General features: G+C 43.1%; 1 protein-coding gene across 6 annotated transcripts in view; it reads left to right on the top strand.

Moving 5' to 3' along the window:
* kalrnb (kalirin RhoGEF kinase b) overlaps positions 1-15366 on the top strand; it is a 134931-nt gene extending 119565 nt beyond the window's left edge. For all 6 annotated transcript variants that reach the window (XM_079840705.1, XM_079840706.1, XM_079840707.1 and 3 more), the window contains 6 exons: positions 502-552; positions 656-733; positions 9356-9541; positions 9628-9799; positions 9970-10136; positions 14039-15366. In XM_079840705.1, coding sequence (XP_079696831.1) covers positions 502-552; positions 656-733; positions 9356-9541; positions 9628-9799; positions 9970-10136; positions 14039-14257 — 873 coding nt within the window. In that variant the 3' untranslated portion in view covers positions 14258-15366. The remainder of the gene's footprint in view (positions 1-501; positions 553-655; positions 734-9355; positions 9542-9627; positions 9800-9969; positions 10137-14038) is intronic.
* Positions 15367-17603: the final 2237 nt, after the last annotated feature.

The following is a 17603-nucleotide window of genomic DNA, read 5'->3' as shown; positions in this document are numbered from 1 at the left end:
TGTTTACCTGGGGATTTTCTCTGCTTATTTCATTAGTCACTTAAGTGGATAAGAACCTGAGTCAGACCAGTGTGTGTTTATTGAATGTAAATTATTTTCTCACTAAAGCTGTGCATAAACATGTACTCTCTACTGCAAGCCCTGAAGGAACAATTATACATTCATAAGTCACTCTGAATTGTGTCCTAATTCAGTCTATTACAGTTTGCGCAGTGTTCTTGTTTTTCTTTTTTTGATGGGTAATTGAAAACAAAATGTCACACGGACTGCAGTCTTGAAAAAACTCCTCTCCCATTCTTAAGAGTGTGACAGACGGCACAAGAGATTGCTAACTGAAATCAAGTTTCAGTTAAAATGTATTTAATTTAATTCCTTTGAATTGTTTTTCATGTATTTTTAGATTTAGTTAACAATAACAACATTGCTATATGGTAAAATTATTATATACTGATTCTTAAACTATTTTACAATTCTTGTCTTTGTTTTATATGTGACTTGAAGGACTTTTTGAAGTACAGCATTAAAGCAGGTCTGGACTGTAAAGAGTTAGAGGTAGGTGACCTAAGCGATTCTATATGAACCTAAATAAATTCTATGTGCCTCATACGCTCCTGTCGTGTATTGACATTGCTGGTCTGTAATTTCTGTCCTGAAGAAAGCAGTTGAGCTGATGTCCCTGGTGCCCAAACAATGTAACGACATGATGAATCTTGGACGATTGCAGGGCTACGAGGTAAACTCATCTCTCACCGAGAACAGATTCACTTCAAGCAAGTAGACTGCTGTTAAATGTTATTTATATAACTGTAATTATTATAATTACAAATGTAATTGCATAGGTGAATTACAGTTGGTTGACTACCAGAAGCAATGAACGCTTCTAATATACACTGACAGTTATTATTTCTCAAAGCAGCATGTGTAATAATAGAGTACAATAATAATGCCAACATCAGGTTTATATCGGAAGCATAGTGACAGCTTGAATCTCTATAAACTGGCAGCGCTACAGCGTACGTGACGCCACCTCAGAATATTCACTAACAACGGACCAATCAGCTATAAGATGTGAGGCTAGACTTCATTAACATACAGTAGTAATAGTAACATTAACATACTTTATTGTCAACCGAAATCCATTAGTAAAATGTGATTTATTAGAATAAATTATTTTACACGTAAATACTGCTACAAAAGTATTCACTGATCAGGCATAACATTATGACCACTGACAGGTGAAGTGAATAACACTGATTATGTCTTCATCACGGCACCTGTTAATGGGCGGGATATATTAGGTAGCAAGTGAACATTTTGTCCTCAAAGTTGATGTGTTAGAAGCAGGAAAAATAGGCAAGCGTAAGGATTTGAGTGAGTTTGACAAGGCCCAAATTGTGATGGCTAGACGACTGGGTCAGAGCATCTCCAAAACTGCAGCTCTTGTGGGGTGTTCCCGGTCTGCAGTGGTCAGTATCTATCAAAAGTGGTCCAAGGAAGGAACAGTGGTGAACCGGCAACAGGGTCATGGACGGCCAAGGCTCATTGATGCACGTGGGGAGCGAAGTCTGGCCTGTGTGGTCTGATCAAATTGCTCAAGAAGTTGATGCTGGTTCTGATAGAAAGGTGTCAGAATACACAGTGTATCACAGTTTGCTGCGTATGGGGCTGCATAGCCGCAGACTAGTCAGGGTGCCCATGCTGACCCCTGTCCACCGCCGAAAGCGCCCACAGTGGGCACGTGAGCATCAGAACTGGACCGCAGAGCAATGGAAAAAGGTGGCCTGGTCTGATAAATCACGTTTTTTTTTACATCACGTGGATGGCCGGGTGCGTGTGCATCGCTTACCTGGGACACCAGGATACACTATGGGAAGAAGGCAAGCCGGCAGAGGCAGTGTGATGCTTTGGGCAATGTTTTGCTGGGAAACCGTGGGTCCTGCCATCCATGTGGATGTTACTTTGACATGTACCACCTACCTAAGCATTGTTGCAGACCATGTACACCCTTTCATGCAAACGGTATTCCCTGGTGGCTGTGGCCTCTTTCAGCAGGATAATGCACCCTGCCACAAAGCAAAAATTCTTCAGGAATGGTTTGAGTTGGCCTCCAAATTCTTCAGATCTTAAACCAATCGAGCATCTGTGGGATGTGCTGAACAAACAAGTCTGATCCATGGAACATCTCACAACTTACAGGACTTAAAGGATCTGCTGCTAACATCTTGGTGCCAGATACCACAGCACACTTTCAGGGGTCTAGTGGAGGCCATGCCTCGACGGGTCAGGGCTGTTTTGGCAGCAAAAGGGGGACCAACACAAAATTAGGTCATAATGTTATGCCTGATTGGTGTATGTTTTGAAACAAAAAATGATCAAATGTGGCGTTTGTCAACTACACTGACTTTTAACTGTTTTTAACTTGAATGACGTAATAGACTACGAAACTAATGAAGTTCCAAATAGTTGGTGCAGAAAACTGCTCGGGTTATGTATATAACCCTTGTTCCCTGAGAAGGGGAACGAGCACTGCATCGGGACGACGCTTTGGGGATGCTCCCTTAGCATCAACGAATCTGAAACCAGAATGCCAACTAGGCCAATCCGATTGGCGTGCGTGATGACGTCATTGTGACGGCATACCCGGAAGTATAAAAGGGGAGCTGGAACGTAATGGCGGTAGTAATTGCTCTGAAGCATGCGCTCCAGGCGCGCCGAGGTGTGGCGTCGGGATGCAGTGCTCGTTCCCCTTCTCAGGGAACAAGGGTTATATACATAACCCGAGCAGTTCCCTTTCGAGGGAACTCGCACTGCATCGGGACGACGCTTTGGGGAACGAGTACCCACTAGGCCACACCGAAGGGTAGCGCCTGCCCTAGTGTGAAGCCGGAAACCGGGCACAGCTAGGACTGGAGCACCCTAGCACCAGGCGTCGTAGGGAGATCCAGGCCAGAAAACCTGATAAAAGTGTGTGGGGTAGCCCACCCGGCCGCCTCGCAGATATCCTGCAAGGGGACCCCAGAAAGAAGGGCCACCGAAGAGGCCATGCCTCTGGTGGAATGAGCCCTCACGGCCACAGGTGAAGGCAAACTGCGCACCTGATAGGCCATGGTAATCGCCTGGACAATCCAATTACTGATTGTCTGAGTAGACGCAGGCAATCCCCTCTTAGGTGAGCCAAAACACACCAACAGTTGTTGTGATCTCCTCCACTGTGCAGACTTCGCCAAATAAACTCTGAGCGCCCTAACCGGGCAGAGTAGGTGAAGTCTCCCCTCTTCCGCCGTCACATGAGGCGGAGGATGAAATGCCTGCAGGACCAATGACCTGACCACCCTTGATGGCACCTTAGGCACGTAGCCCGGCCTAGGGTGTAAGATGGCTTTTACTCCTCCCGGGGCAAACTCCAGGCAGGTCGGCGTTACCGCCAAGGCCTTGAGATCTCCCACTCTCCTGAGAGAGGTAATGGCAAGGAGAAAAGCCACCTTAAGGGTCAGATCCTTTGGTCCAGCCGACTCCAATGGTTCGAAGGGGGCCTCAGCCAATCCTTCGAGAACCACTGCCAGGTCCCAGGTTGGAACTCTGGACCGAGCCGCAGGCCTCATCCTCCGAGCCCCACGGAGGAATTGTACAACCAGCTGGTGCCTACCCAGAGGCCCATCACCCAAAGATTAGATTAGATTAGATTCAACTTTATTGTCATTACACAAGTACAAGTACAAGGCAACGAAATGCAGTTTAAATGCAGAAGTGCAATAGCAGCAAGTGCAGGATATACAATGGTTGCGTAAGTGCAGGACATAAAAATGTTCTGAATATATATAAATATGTATAAGTAGAGAGATGGTTATTACTATAAGTAGAACTGAATTTACAGATGAATATATACAGTGAATAAATATACAGATGGCTATTACTATAAACAGAATTTACAGGTGAATATGTACTAGAATATAATATACAGATGGCTATTACTATAAACAGAATTTACAGGTGAATATGTACTATGAATATAATATACAGATGGCTATTACTATAAACAGAATTTACAGGTGAATATGTACTAGAATATAATATACAGATGGCTATTACTATAAACAGAATTTACAGGTGAATATGTACTATGAATAAATATACAGACGGTTATTACTTGAACAGAATTTTACAGTTAGAGGTATACAATAATATGTTAGGCTAATATGAGGAATATAGCAGTGGATTAAGTTAGTACAATAAATTATGGACAGAGCTATCCGAAAGAAAGTGTAAAAGTGCAGTGGAAAGTGGTTGCATATTCCAGTTAGAAGTACGGTGCAAAATGCAAATGTAAACATTGTTACTGTAAATACAGTCGGCAGTGCAGATGAGCATAATCCAGTTACGGTATGGTGGTGCAGAATGCATAAGTAAACAGTTGTTACTGTGATAAACAGTCGGTAGTGCAAATAACAAAGTGAATGTAGGTGTGAGGTAGGAGAGTTCGCAGTTTATGAGGGAAGTGGATCAACGGGGGTTGAGTTCAATAAAGAGACAGCTCTGGGGAAAAAACTGTTCTTTAGTCTGCTGGTCCTGGTCCGGTGGATCCTGAAACGCCTGCCGGAGGGCAGGAGAGAAAACAGTCTGTGGGCTGGGTGAGAGGAGTCCTTGAGGATGCTGCGAGCTCGATGCAGACAGCGTTTCCTCTGGATGTGCTCGATGGCAGGCAGTGGAGTCCCTGTGATGCGCTGGGCAGTTTTCACCACCCGCTGCAGTGCCTTGCGCTCCGCAACAGAGCAGCTCCCATACCACACTGCCACACAGTTGGTCAGGATGCTTTCTATTGCGCAGCGGTAGAAGTTCACCAGGATAGCCGAGGAGAGCTGATTCTTCCTCAGTGTCCTCAGGAAGAAGAGGCGCTGGTGAGCCTTCTTAACCAGGCTGGAGGTGTTGGTCGTCCACGACATGTCCGCCGAGATGTGGATCCCCAGGAACTTGAAACTGGAGACACGCTCAACAGCCATTCCATTGATGTGGATGGTGTCGTGTGTGCCTCTTGACTCCTTCCTGAAGTCCACGATGAGCTCCTTCGTTTTGGTGGTGTTGAGGAGCAGGTTATTTTCGGTACACCATGTGGCCAGGTGCTGGATCTCCTCCCTGTAGGCAAAGGAGTGTGGAAAGCCGCAATGGCAGCCACGTACACCTTGAGTGTGGACGGGGTAAGCCCTGCAGAGAAACGATCTTGGAGGAACTCCAGCACTGAAGCCACTGGGCAGTTAACTGGGTCCACCTCACGTTCTCTGCACCAAGTGGAAAATACATTCCACTTGAAGCTGTACAGTCTCCTCGTAGACGGAGCCCTGGAGCTGAGTAAGGTCTCTATCACGTCTGCCGATAGGCCAGCCTCTATGAACCTGGTCCCCTCAGGGGCCAGACCCACAGGTTCCAAATCTCCGGGCGGGGGTAAAATATCGTACCCGCCGCCTGAGATAGGAGATCCCTCCTCAGAGGAATCTCCCACGGCTGACCTGCTAGCAGAGCTATGATATCCGAGAACCAAACTCGAGTCGGCCAACGGGGTGCTACCAGAAGTAGACTGACCCCCTGTCGACGGACCCTTTCCAGGACTCCCGGGAGCAGAGCAATCGGGGGAAATGCGTACAGACGCAGCCTCGGCCACGTCTGCACCATGGCATCCAGCCCCAGCGGAGCTGGATGCGTGAGGGAAAACCACAGTGGACAGTGGGACGTCTCTCGAGACGCAAACAGATCCACTTCCACTGGGCCGAACCTCTTGCATATGGCCTCCACCACCTCTGGGTGGAGTCGCCACTCCCCGGGCCTCAGCCCCTGCCTCGACAGGATGTCTGCTCCCTGATTTTGGACCCCCGGGACATACATTGCCCTGATGGACAACAGTTTCCCTTGGGACCACAGGAGGATGTGATGCGCCAGTCTGCAAAGAGGGCGCAACCTCAAACCCCCCTGCCGTGCCCCAACCAGTGAGGGAGGCGTCTGTTGAAACGGATTTCCGGCAACAGGACGCTCCCAACACTGGCCCTTGGGACAGAAACCAAGGTTTCTTCCATATGACTAGGGAACGAAGGCCACTGCGCGTTACCCTGATCATACAGAATGGATTTCCCCTCAAGGAAAGCCACCTGGTTTACCTCCGTATCAGTACATGGTGGCCGCGGAGGTCCGGGAAAAAGCTCCTCAGAGCTTTGTAGACCGCCAGCATTTCCAGGCAGTAGATGTGCCAGGAGAAATGCCTGGTCTCCCACAGACCTCTCGCAAAGCGGCCGCCATGACCACGTCACAGCCAGTGAGGGAGGCATCTGTTGAAACGGATTCCCGGCAACAGAACGCTCCCAACACTGGCCCTTGGGACAGAAACCAAGGTTTCTTCCATATGACTAGGGAACTAAGGCATCTGCGCGTTACCCTGATCATACAGAATGGATTTCCCCTCAAGGAAAGCCACCTGGTTTACTTCCCATAACCACGTCCCAGCCAGTGAGGGAGGCGCCTGTTGAAACGGATTACCGGCAACAGAACGCTCCCAACACTGGCCCCTGGGACAGAAACCAAGGTTTCTTCCATATGACTAGGGAACGAAGGCATCTGCGCGTTACCCTGATCATACAGAATGGTTTCCCCCCCCCCGAGGAAAACCCCTTGATTCCCAGCTACCACTGTAAGGGTCTCATGCAGCAGGCCAAGAGATATTCTGTTGGACGCAGCCGCAATGAGCCCCAGCAGCCTTAAACTGCTTCACAGTGATGCTGTGGCCTAGCTTCATTTTAGAGACCAGGCCGCCTGGAAGAACCCGATATTGATACGCTTTGCCCCAAAAAGCGAACCTCAGGAACTTCCTGTGACACAGAAGGATGGATACAGGGAAGTATGCGTCCTCTTCAGACCCATCGTGACAGACCAGTCCTCAGACTGGATCTGAATCACAATGGAGGAAATGCTAAGCATCTTGAATCTGAATCTCCTCAGAGAACGATTCAAGTACCTCCGGTCTAAAGTTGGATGCAACTCGCCATCCCTCTTAGGAACTATGAAGTACTGGCTGTAGAACCCGGACTCCCTGTCTGGCGGAGGAGCACATTCTGTGGCCTCCTTACCAACAGGGAGTGAACTTCCTGTTCCATTACCCGAACCTGCCCAGGGACCACTGCCGTCCAGACCACCCCACTGAACTTCAGGGGAAGGTAACCGGACTGCAGTCTGTATGCCCCTTCCTACAGTCGCAGGCCCCAAGCTGATATATTCGGAGGCATAACCATGCGCCGAGATAATCTGCTAAGGGAACCAGCCTCTCGAGGCCGGTCTCGGGTGTCAACCGAGCCTCCTCCCCGACCCCCTGAAGCGGCTTACCGGCAGGGCGAAATCGAGGAAGATTTTCGGTGTGCGTACGCGTTTGCTGGACCACCGCAAGTCTTGCTAGAGGCGGCTGGTGCAGCACGCGTGCACGGGGAAACGATGTGGCCCGAAGCGTACTAGACGGCGGGAACACAGCATCGATTCCCGAAAACTCCACAGGGGAGGCGACCTCGATCGCTCCTACCCGGGAGAGGGGGCTGGCCAGCAGGGGGCCTCATCTAAGGGAGCAGCTCAACAGGGCCACAACCCTAGAGCGGACACTGCGATTAGCAATTGCCTGAAACTGATGTGTCCCGCAGGCCACAAGGCGGCGAGAACGACATCAACTTCAGGAGGGCTCCATCTTAGATGAATATCCAGTTCACAAGTTAAACACGCTTGGGTGACAGAATTAAAGTATCCAACTTATCAAAGTCGGATAACATGACACTCAATTCCTCGGAATTAAATGCCATCATAATCACCAAACCCGTGCAACCTGATCTGAATAATAGGCTGAATAAAAAATATATCTAACTCCTCAAAGTCAGATAATATTTTAATTTAATTCCTCAGAATTAAATGCAGCCACAATAAGGTGAAACATAGTCTGAATGATAGGCTGAATATCTAACTCCTCAAAGTTAGATTATATTTAATTTTAATTCCTTAGAATTAAATGTAGCCGTAATTAATCAGACGACACTGTTTTATTTGTATTTATACGGACTCATAGACCCCGCGTTGCCTCAGCAACGTGGTTCAAGCCGTCATAATACAATTGGCTTTCATCCCTCGAGAAAAAAGCCAAACAGTGTCACACAATACAGTGAAACATGGTCTGAAATGACTGAATATCTAACTCCTCAGAGTCAGATAATATCTCATTTAAATCCTCAGACTTAAATGCAGCCATATCAGACAAATACTGATTTATTTTACTATACGGACTCGTCCGTTAAGCCAACCAGTATCTCATGCACACCGATCGCGTGTGTTCACATTAATTGCAGACCCATAACCTGCGCGCTGCCTTTTTTTTCTTTTTTTTTCCAGCAATCGCGTGGATGGAATCTTGCATATTTAAGAAGTGCTTATGACTTTGACTGCCTCGATGCTGAGTACGTCTAATTCCTCAGAATCAGACCTCTCACACATCGCGTCCTCCGCCCCGGGGGAAGAAGCCGCAGCGCGGGCTTCCACACGGGGAAGGAGAACATCTGAACTGTCAGATAAAGACTGGGAAAATGCCTCAGCAGTCCCAGTCCCGCTGACAGTCCATCCGTGAGCCCCATGACCAGCCTCGCCGCACCGCCTCGGCGGATGCGGGACCGATCCACGGGGCTCACGCCGAGAGCGGAGCACTCTGAGCGTCAGCTTTCATAATGCTCACAAGCGGCTCCCTCGAGAGCCGCTCGAGCATGCTGAACGCCCAGGCAGTGCACACACAGCAGGTGTGTATCCGAGCCCGACATGTAGCGAGGGCAAGGATGCACACACTGCTTGAACTCTCTCACTTTTTCACACTTCATTTCAATCACACACTTTCACTGACATACAACAGTAAATAGACAGACAGTTTGACAGATAGCGCTTGCTGAAGAGCAATAACTACCGCCATTACGTTCCAGCTCCCCTTTTATACTTCCGGGTATGCCGTCACAATGACGTCATCACGCACGCCAATCGGATTGGCCTAGTTGGCATTCTGGTTTCAGATTCGCTGATGCTAAGGGAGCATCCCCAAAGCGTCGTCCCGATGCAGTGCGAGTTCCCTCGAAAGGGAACTGGTGTCATTTAATGTGTCGAGGGAATTTTCTGAAAAATTACACATATTCACATCCAACAAGAGATGTACTACTACCTTAAGATGACGTAAAGGTCACAAAGACACACAGGCCATGTACACACTGCAGCTGAATGCAAAAAATGCAGGTAGATTGTCTGAGGTGCAGTCCCAGAAAATCCCAGAAATAAGTGCTCGGATGATTGCTTATGTTTCTTTGCACAGGGGAAGTTGACAGCTCAGGGAAAGTTATTGCAGCAGGACACGTTCTTTGTGACAGAGCAGGACTCTGGCGTTCTGTCCCGCAGTAAAGAGCGCAGAGTGTTCCTCTTCGAACAGATCGTCATCTTCAGCGAGCTGCTTCGGAAAGGCTCGTCAACACCAGGGTACCAGTTTAAAAAGAGCATCAAGGTACATTCAGCACAAGTTGATCCAAGTTGAGTAAATAAACAAGTCTTTTTTTTATGTCATGTAACTTTTTTTGTTGACCTTTGCAGGTGAGCTACTTGAGCATGGAGGAACATGCGGACAGCGACCCCTGCAAGTTTGTGCTGTTATGTCGTGGCTCATCTGAACGACTGACGCTACAGGCCGCTAACATCGACATCAAGAAAGAGTGGGTCCAAAGCATCCAAAAACTACTGGACATGCAGATCAACTTCCTCACCGGTGAGTGCATCATAAAAGGGTTCAGGGGGGTGGAATTTGTTATCTTGGTAGTGTCTGGTTTTTGAACAAACAAACATATCTCAGTGCTGTTTATTTCATTTTTCACACATTTTCATTTCATTTTTTCCCTGGGATCGTTCATAACCTGCTGCTCGTCTGTTTCTGATCAGCTCTCCAGAACCCACAGGAGTACCAGAAGAAAGAGAGTGGAGGTTCTTTGACTAGGCAGCTGTCCAATAGCAGCCGTTCCTCATCCTCTCACCCGTCCACCCCCCTCAAACCCAACACCGCCCCCAACGGAAGCCCCGCCCACAAGCCCAATAAACACGCAGAGGAGGTGAGCATGATTCAAAATATTACACAAATCTCACATCTAAACCAATAACTACGACTGTCAATCTATTAGTTAGCTATTTTTTATACGTTTTAAAGCAAATTATTTGATCATATATCAATATTTGCTGAAGAAAAGGACTCAAATAAAGATATTTTAAGACATTATTGTGTGAGACAAAAGCATTCAATAGACAATAAGTGACATTAGATAGGCTTACTTGTATTATTATATTGCTTTATGTCCATATCAATAAACATAAGGTGGTACTTCAAGCTTGAATTGCTCTCAATGTAGCTACATTCCATCATGATGAAAAGTTCAAAGAAAATAACATTTTAAATAAGTAAAATATTTGAAATCTACCAAATTTGACATTGTTACTGTTTCATCCTGCTTTCTAAAAACTGGTCAGAAGTCATGAGATTAAATGAACATTGAAAATTTCACCCCTAGAGGTCGCTTATTCAAAAGAAGGCGCAGCTTGATGACGCCTTGAAGACATTGTTGTCTTCACCTCTACAGCCGGTGGAAAAGAATCTGACAGTACTCGGGCAGAAATCATATTCATGGATGAGCTAATGTATTAAAGATTTATTAATAATTAATTTAATAAGAGACAAGCGCGACACGCGGCTCGCGGGCAGCATGCCACAGGCGACTAGACAAATAGATTTTTCGATTAATCAGGTTTTTTTAAAAGTGGCCGATTTAAAATCTATTCTCAAAGGCCACGAATCGATTTTTTCCCATATTTATTTCCGGAAACATTGAACATAAGATAAACGTAAATCTAATTACTAGTCTTCTCCACTTGATGTCACCCTCTTATTTGCCTTGCGCGATGTTACAAAGGAGCGAGAGGCACGCGTGTCATTCATTCAGTGCTTAAATGGCGGCTTCCGGTGCGTTGTCGACGTTTGTAAAGTTAATGCTGAGGTGAAATAGTAATACTACAAATCAGCGGAACCATTTGATGAGACATCACCCAGGCGTTGCAACACCCCCACAGCCGAGCAAAAATAGATCGCATACATGCGAATGCTTGCCTTGCATTATGATCATTGTATTAAACTTGAGCGTTCACTTAAGCACGTACGTTAGCCATTATAGACATATTCAAATCAACTGAGTCAATAGACAGCTCAGGACCAATAATTCAAACTTAATAGTTTATATTATAAACAGATTTCCTCAAATAAAAGTTAGTCCACGTAAGTCAGCACGTTAAGGTATTGTTGTTAGTTACCACGGCAACTACTTGTGTCCAGGTATGAATGTGCTTCTCGTGTATGAAAAGTAACTGCACAGACGACGTGCGGCAAAATCACAAGAAAAGCTTGTTGTGTACTGAAAATTTCTGAAATTCATCCAATATCCTTTTTATGTTTTAGAATAAATATATCAAAATTGTATGGTATTTAACATAATTGGATGCATTTGAAATATAGAGAGGGGTTCTGTTTTAATGTACCCGAGTGTACCTAAAATAAATATACAGGTTTGTGACTCTTAATTTCTTTTTAATTACCCACTTGTAAACTTATGTTCACTGTTCTTTTTTATAAATATAGTATTTGTATTAAATATATATTCATTGAGTTCGAATCGGAATCGAATCAATTTGAGAGCTTGCGAAATCGAATCGAATTAGAACATCTGAATCGATACCCAGCCATAGTCATGCGTATGTGGGGTAACGCAGTGCTGTTTTATCATATTACATACATTTGATTGTGTTGAAAGTTGTTATAATGCTACTCTGTGCGTTCGTTCGGCGGCTACTATGAGACACTTGCTGCACACTGCAGTGAGCTAGATCAATATTAGTCATGGTAAAACATGGTACTCGCGGTAAATCCAGAAAACAAGATTCAAACAATAAGACTAAACAGGTTGAGCTATATAACAATGATTCGTTTTCTGTCGATTAATGTATCCATTAAAGCGTCTTTGGTGTTTCTATGGTTTCTACAAAATAAATGTAAAAAATGTATTTAATTAATTCCTGTTTTATTAATTTATGGTAAACCTACATTTTCAGCATCATTACTCCAGTCTTCAGTGTCACATGTACCTTAAAAAAATGCTGATTTGCTATTGCAAACATGCTGCTTAAAATTTACATGAAAACCGTGATATATTTCTTTCAGGACTTTTTGATGAATAGGCAAGTTATTACACTGACCTCAACTTTTGAATGGGAGTGTAGCTGCCTTTTATATTTTAGGAAGAGGGGATCATAATATCTAGTGGTCTTTGGCACCAAAAAGTTTCAAACCCTCCCACAGACCATTTTTCTCCCCACTCTCACACCTCCAAAACGATCTGGACTATGACGTCAAACTGACGTCCACACCAAAAACTCTAGTGTGAATGAATCCTAAAAAAACCTGTGTGACAGGAGACCAATTATCTCAATAGCATTCTGTGCTTAAATAGGATTGTGTATTATCTAACTAAATCAATTAGTTACCCAGACCATTTTAATTAGCGTCTCATCTAGGCCAGATAGATGTAATTAAACCTAATTAGTTCACAGCACACTAGTCTCTGCGTCTCCTCGCTGAACTGAATGTGTCCGTGCTGCAGTGCTGTGAAGTTCCAGTCTAATTGTCTTTGAGGGGAGGAGAGGTGCCTGCTAGTTATTCTTAGTGGGGAGAATGGCCTAGTTTCCCAGCTCTGCCCGTGTTCCGTACCTGTTTCTCTTCTGTCTGCAGGGTCTCTTTTCTCTGTTCTGATTTCTCGCTTTTTCAGTCTTTCTTGTTCTCTTTCTTCTCGCCGCAGTCTCTCTCTCTCTCTCTGGTGAGCATTGTAGCTTGGCCTTGGCACACCCTGCGTTCTGTGTCCCTAATAAATCACACTGTCACTGAACACCAGACTGGAGGAGCCGCTTGCTACTTTTTATTTTTAAATGTCTCAAAGCTAAGCTTTTCACCCAGCTATTTATTTCTCATGCCAGTGGCAGGTCAAGGTTGGCACAGCCGGAGACAGTGAGGAACAGACTTTTGTTCTCATTTGTCCTGAAGCGCTCGGCCGTATAGAGAAGGACATGCATTAAAGTCAACATATTTAATTTGCATACACTATCAACTTTTTTTTTTCTTTTAAGAAGTCTCCAATGTTAACCAAAGCTGCATTTATTTGATTAAAATTACAGTTAAAACAGAAATATTACAATTAAAATGTATTCCTGTGACGCAAAGCTGAATTTTCAGCATCAAGTCTTCAGTGTCACATGATCCTTCAGAAATATAATGTTGCTTAATCATTAATAATGGTTCTTATTATTATCATCAATGTTAAAAACAGCTTTTTTTTTGCCATTTTTGTGGAAATTGTGATACTTTTTTCATGATTCATTAATGAATAGAAACAGCCTTTATTTGAAATTACATAATAGCATTATTTTGACTATCATTTTTGGTCAATTTAATGCATCATTGATAAATAAAACTAATCAGTTTATTTATTTATTTTTTAATCATGATTTGGATCAATCTTTTGGACCATGATTGATATTTATCACGATTTTCACAAAAATATGCACAACTTTTTTTTACATTGATAATAATAATACATGTTTCTTGAGCATAAAATCTGCATATTGTATGATTTCTGAAGGATCATGTGACACTGAAGACTGGAGTAATAATGCTGAAAATTCAGGAATAAATGACATTCTATTCAAATAGAAGTTTTTTCAAACTGTAATATTATTTCACAATACTGTGTTTTTACTGTATTTTTTTTACAACAAAAAAATGCAGCCCAGGTAAGTATACAAGACTTATTAATTATTCCAAACTTTTGACCGGTAATGTATTCATGATGAGAATGTTTAAACTAATGTTTTGTTTCCTTCAAATGTGTTTCATTTGTGTGTGTGTGGCTTTGTCCTCCAGGAGCTGGACGAGGGCGAGTGTAACGGCCTGTCTTCGGTGCTAGTGATGCAGGATTACAATGCCGTGAAGGAGGACGAGATCTGCGTGGTGGTTGGTGAGAAGGTACAGATCCTGGCGTCCAATCAGCAGAACATGTGCCTGGTTTACCGACCTGCAAACAGCCAATCGCCTGCTGCGGAGGGCTGGGTACCGGGTCACGTGCTATCCTCGACTCGGTAAAGCCACGCCCCCTCAACGCCTCGGAATAAAACCACTACTCGCATTCACCCTTCAGTTTCACCAGCCTACTCTGGGAAAGCTTGCCACTCAACCTCCCGTTAAGCTACTGTTGGTTGGTCAGAACAGGACGTCCCGCCCCTTCCCCTTCTGCAGTTGAGGACTTAAGATGCACGCTGCGAAAAATGATGCGACATCACCTCCCATAGTCGATATGGGCACAAAAAAAAACTATAGAAAAAAAGGAAGTTCAAGAAAATATATTATATTGCTAATAATTAAAAAATAAGATTGTGTTGTATAGAGAGGAAACTGAGGTGAATTTGTCAGTGAATTACGTGTGGATGTGTATGGATCTTAACGTCATCCTTTCTCATCAACATGCTCCATTACGCGCAACGGACTGTTTTAAATGGGGCTCTCCCTTTTTTTCCGTCTGTCTGTCTATGCCAAGTCATTTGCACACTGTGTATATTTTCTTTTACTGAGATTTTATTTTTGGAAAGGTTTTTTTCCCCCTAAGTGTCTTATTTTTACAGCTATTAGGCGTGGCACATTTATTCTTTTCTTTGAGTTCTGTCAACCAGTTCAGTGTTCTGTACAAAGTATTCTGCACTTTTCCAACAAATAGTATCGCAATGACGGCAAGTTGTGCAATATCACAATCGTCACAATGCTCATAACTGTACTTGTAACTAAAGATTTAAATGTATTATTCTGTATCATTTTAAATTTGTACATAATATTTTTGACATTGCCATAATAGATACACAGCAGAGGAAAACGGTCCCTCTATTCCTGTCAGGCTAAAAAAAAAAAAAAACTACACCCTGGTAGTCAGCACTGCCTCCAAAACCCGACCCTCTGATTTTTACATTTGACATCATCAGATTTAGTATGTAATAAGTTATCATCTGAATCATATCAGACCAGATGTTAAATGAAAAAAAAAAATCAATTAAAAATGGATGTTGTTGATTTCTGAAGAGTAGTTTCTGAAGTATCTCAGAAATGTGTAAATAAACATTAAAAAAAAATAATTCTAGCAGGTATTTCACTTGTTAAACTCTGGAATGTTGTTCATAATAAAGCTGGCAATTTTTCATCTTGGACACGATGTGTATATCATTTGTGCATCTGTCATAGCCTCATCTAAACCGTTATTACAGAACTATTGTGCTTCAATGTAAATTTATAAAGTAAATACTTTTAATATCCATGCAATCAACAAGCATATTCAAATCATCTCAATGTTGCAGTATACTGTATGTACAGTGAGTTCTCTCAATGAAAAGCATGTTGCTGCAGTTACCTGAAGGCCTATTTATATGCACTATGAGTACACATGAACAGTATAACCAAGTGTGACTGACTGAACTGAACTGAGTCAGTCTGAAAGCAGAACAACTTTAGCTACTGCTATCATCCTTCTCTCCGTCCCTCGATACATGGAAACAACCACGTTGAGGCGCAGGGAGCATTTTCTATATTTAAATACTGAGTAAAACTGTATTAATTAACTACACGTTTTAATATAGGTTTTGTGACGCTGCACCCAAACCACCAGGTGTCAGTCTAAGTCCAAAATGGCTGCTATATATATTGGCCAGTGCAACTACTTTGCACTGTGATGTTACCCTTTTACTGTCTATGGATGTTACATGCAAACCAAGTCGCTTGAATAATAAGACAATATCTGTCCAAAACACCAGGCATGATTGTTACGGCACATATATAAAATAACACAATAGTACAACAGGCCAAATATTCTTTCAGTAACTCTCAAAAAATACATAATTAAAAAGATCGGGGATTAATCTTTTCTAAGTTAATAATTCATGCATCAGATGGTTAAATACAAGACATAAATATGAAATATTTAAGCCTACTCTTACCTCAACAGAAAACAAAGGTGTGTGTGCGTGCGTGCGTGCGTGCGTTCGTTCGTTCGTTCGTTCGTTCACTTCTATTCATTGAGGTATTACTTTATATTAAAATCCATTATTCTTCCAAAGTCTGCTTTGATATGATCTATTTTCATTGTTAATGAAAATATTGGGAACACTTTATTTTACATGTCCCTTACACATCTAATATAGTAGGTAATAACAGTAAATGCTACAAACAACTAACCCTGAAACAAACCATAAACCTAATTGTGAAATGTTGTTAATTAATACTCAGTAATTATTTGTGTAAATGTATAACCGTACACTTCACCTTTAAATTCACCTTTAGTGAAAGTATGCAACGCCCTCAAGTGGTGGAAAAGCGCCGTTTGCTTACTTTCCGACTAACGTTACATCAATGAACCCCGCCCTCAAGACTGATTGACAGTTGACTGTGTTAGGCACCACAAATACAAGTGCTAAGGGGATTGCGATACCATTTCAATTTTATGAGAGTTGTGGCAGGACACGGAGGAAGTGAAATAGCAAATGGGTGATTTTCTATTGCTATTCCAAAATGGCAGGGTCATAATTTGCTAGCCTGGATGCCAGCCGAATTTAGCCCCGCCCACAACATTTGAGTTCGGGAGGCTAGGACTTTGCATTTGGATTTTCTTTTCCGTGTATGTAACATGTCTACCAAATTTCACGCATTTGTGTTTCAATTATGTCACAAAATATGCGTGCACAAATTGAAAATGCAATTTGCAATTCCTTTAGAAAATTATCCGGAATATCATTTCACAAAAATTACCCTGAGGGGGAAGCAATACTTGAATGCTTAAGAACGTAAATTATATTTAGTCAAAATTAATTAAGTTTAAACGGAAGCCACCTTCAAATTTTCAGCAAGCAGTGTATGGGATGACAGAAAAAGCTTTTTAAAAAGATTATATAAAAATGCTCTAAACATTATACATCACTTAATTGCTTTTATTTTACATTTACATTTAGTCATTTAGCAGACGCTTTTATCCAAAGCGACTTACTAATGAGGGCAATAGAAGCAACTAGAGCAGTCAAGGGCAAGTGCAGTAACAAGTCTCAGTTAATCTAGCACAGAACAGATTTTTTTTTTTTTTATTATAAATAAATTAGACAGACAGACAGACAGACAGACAGACAGACAATGAATATAATGATAAGTGCTATTCTTGATTGGTCAGGTGCTGCTGGAAGAGATGTGTCTTTAGATGTTTTTTGAAAATGGCTACAGACTCGGCCACACGAATTGAGATAGGCAGGTCATTCCACCAAGTGGGGGCGGTCCAGGAAAAGGTCCGTGAGAGCGATTAGCTCTAAATATTTGCTGTAATATTTCTATAATAAGATAAAATAGGTGTATAGGATAAAATATTACACACACATTAATAATAAAATATCCAGATTTTTTTTTTTTT

The sequence above is a fragment of the Gobio gobio genome (assembly GCF_949357685.1).
Source record: "Gobio gobio genome assembly, chromosome: 17".
Classification (NCBI taxonomy): domain Eukaryota; kingdom Metazoa; phylum Chordata; class Actinopteri; order Cypriniformes; family Gobionidae; genus Gobio; species Gobio gobio.
The sequence above is the reverse complement of the archived record's forward strand: the minus strand, read 5'-3'. Positions and strand labels throughout refer to the sequence as shown.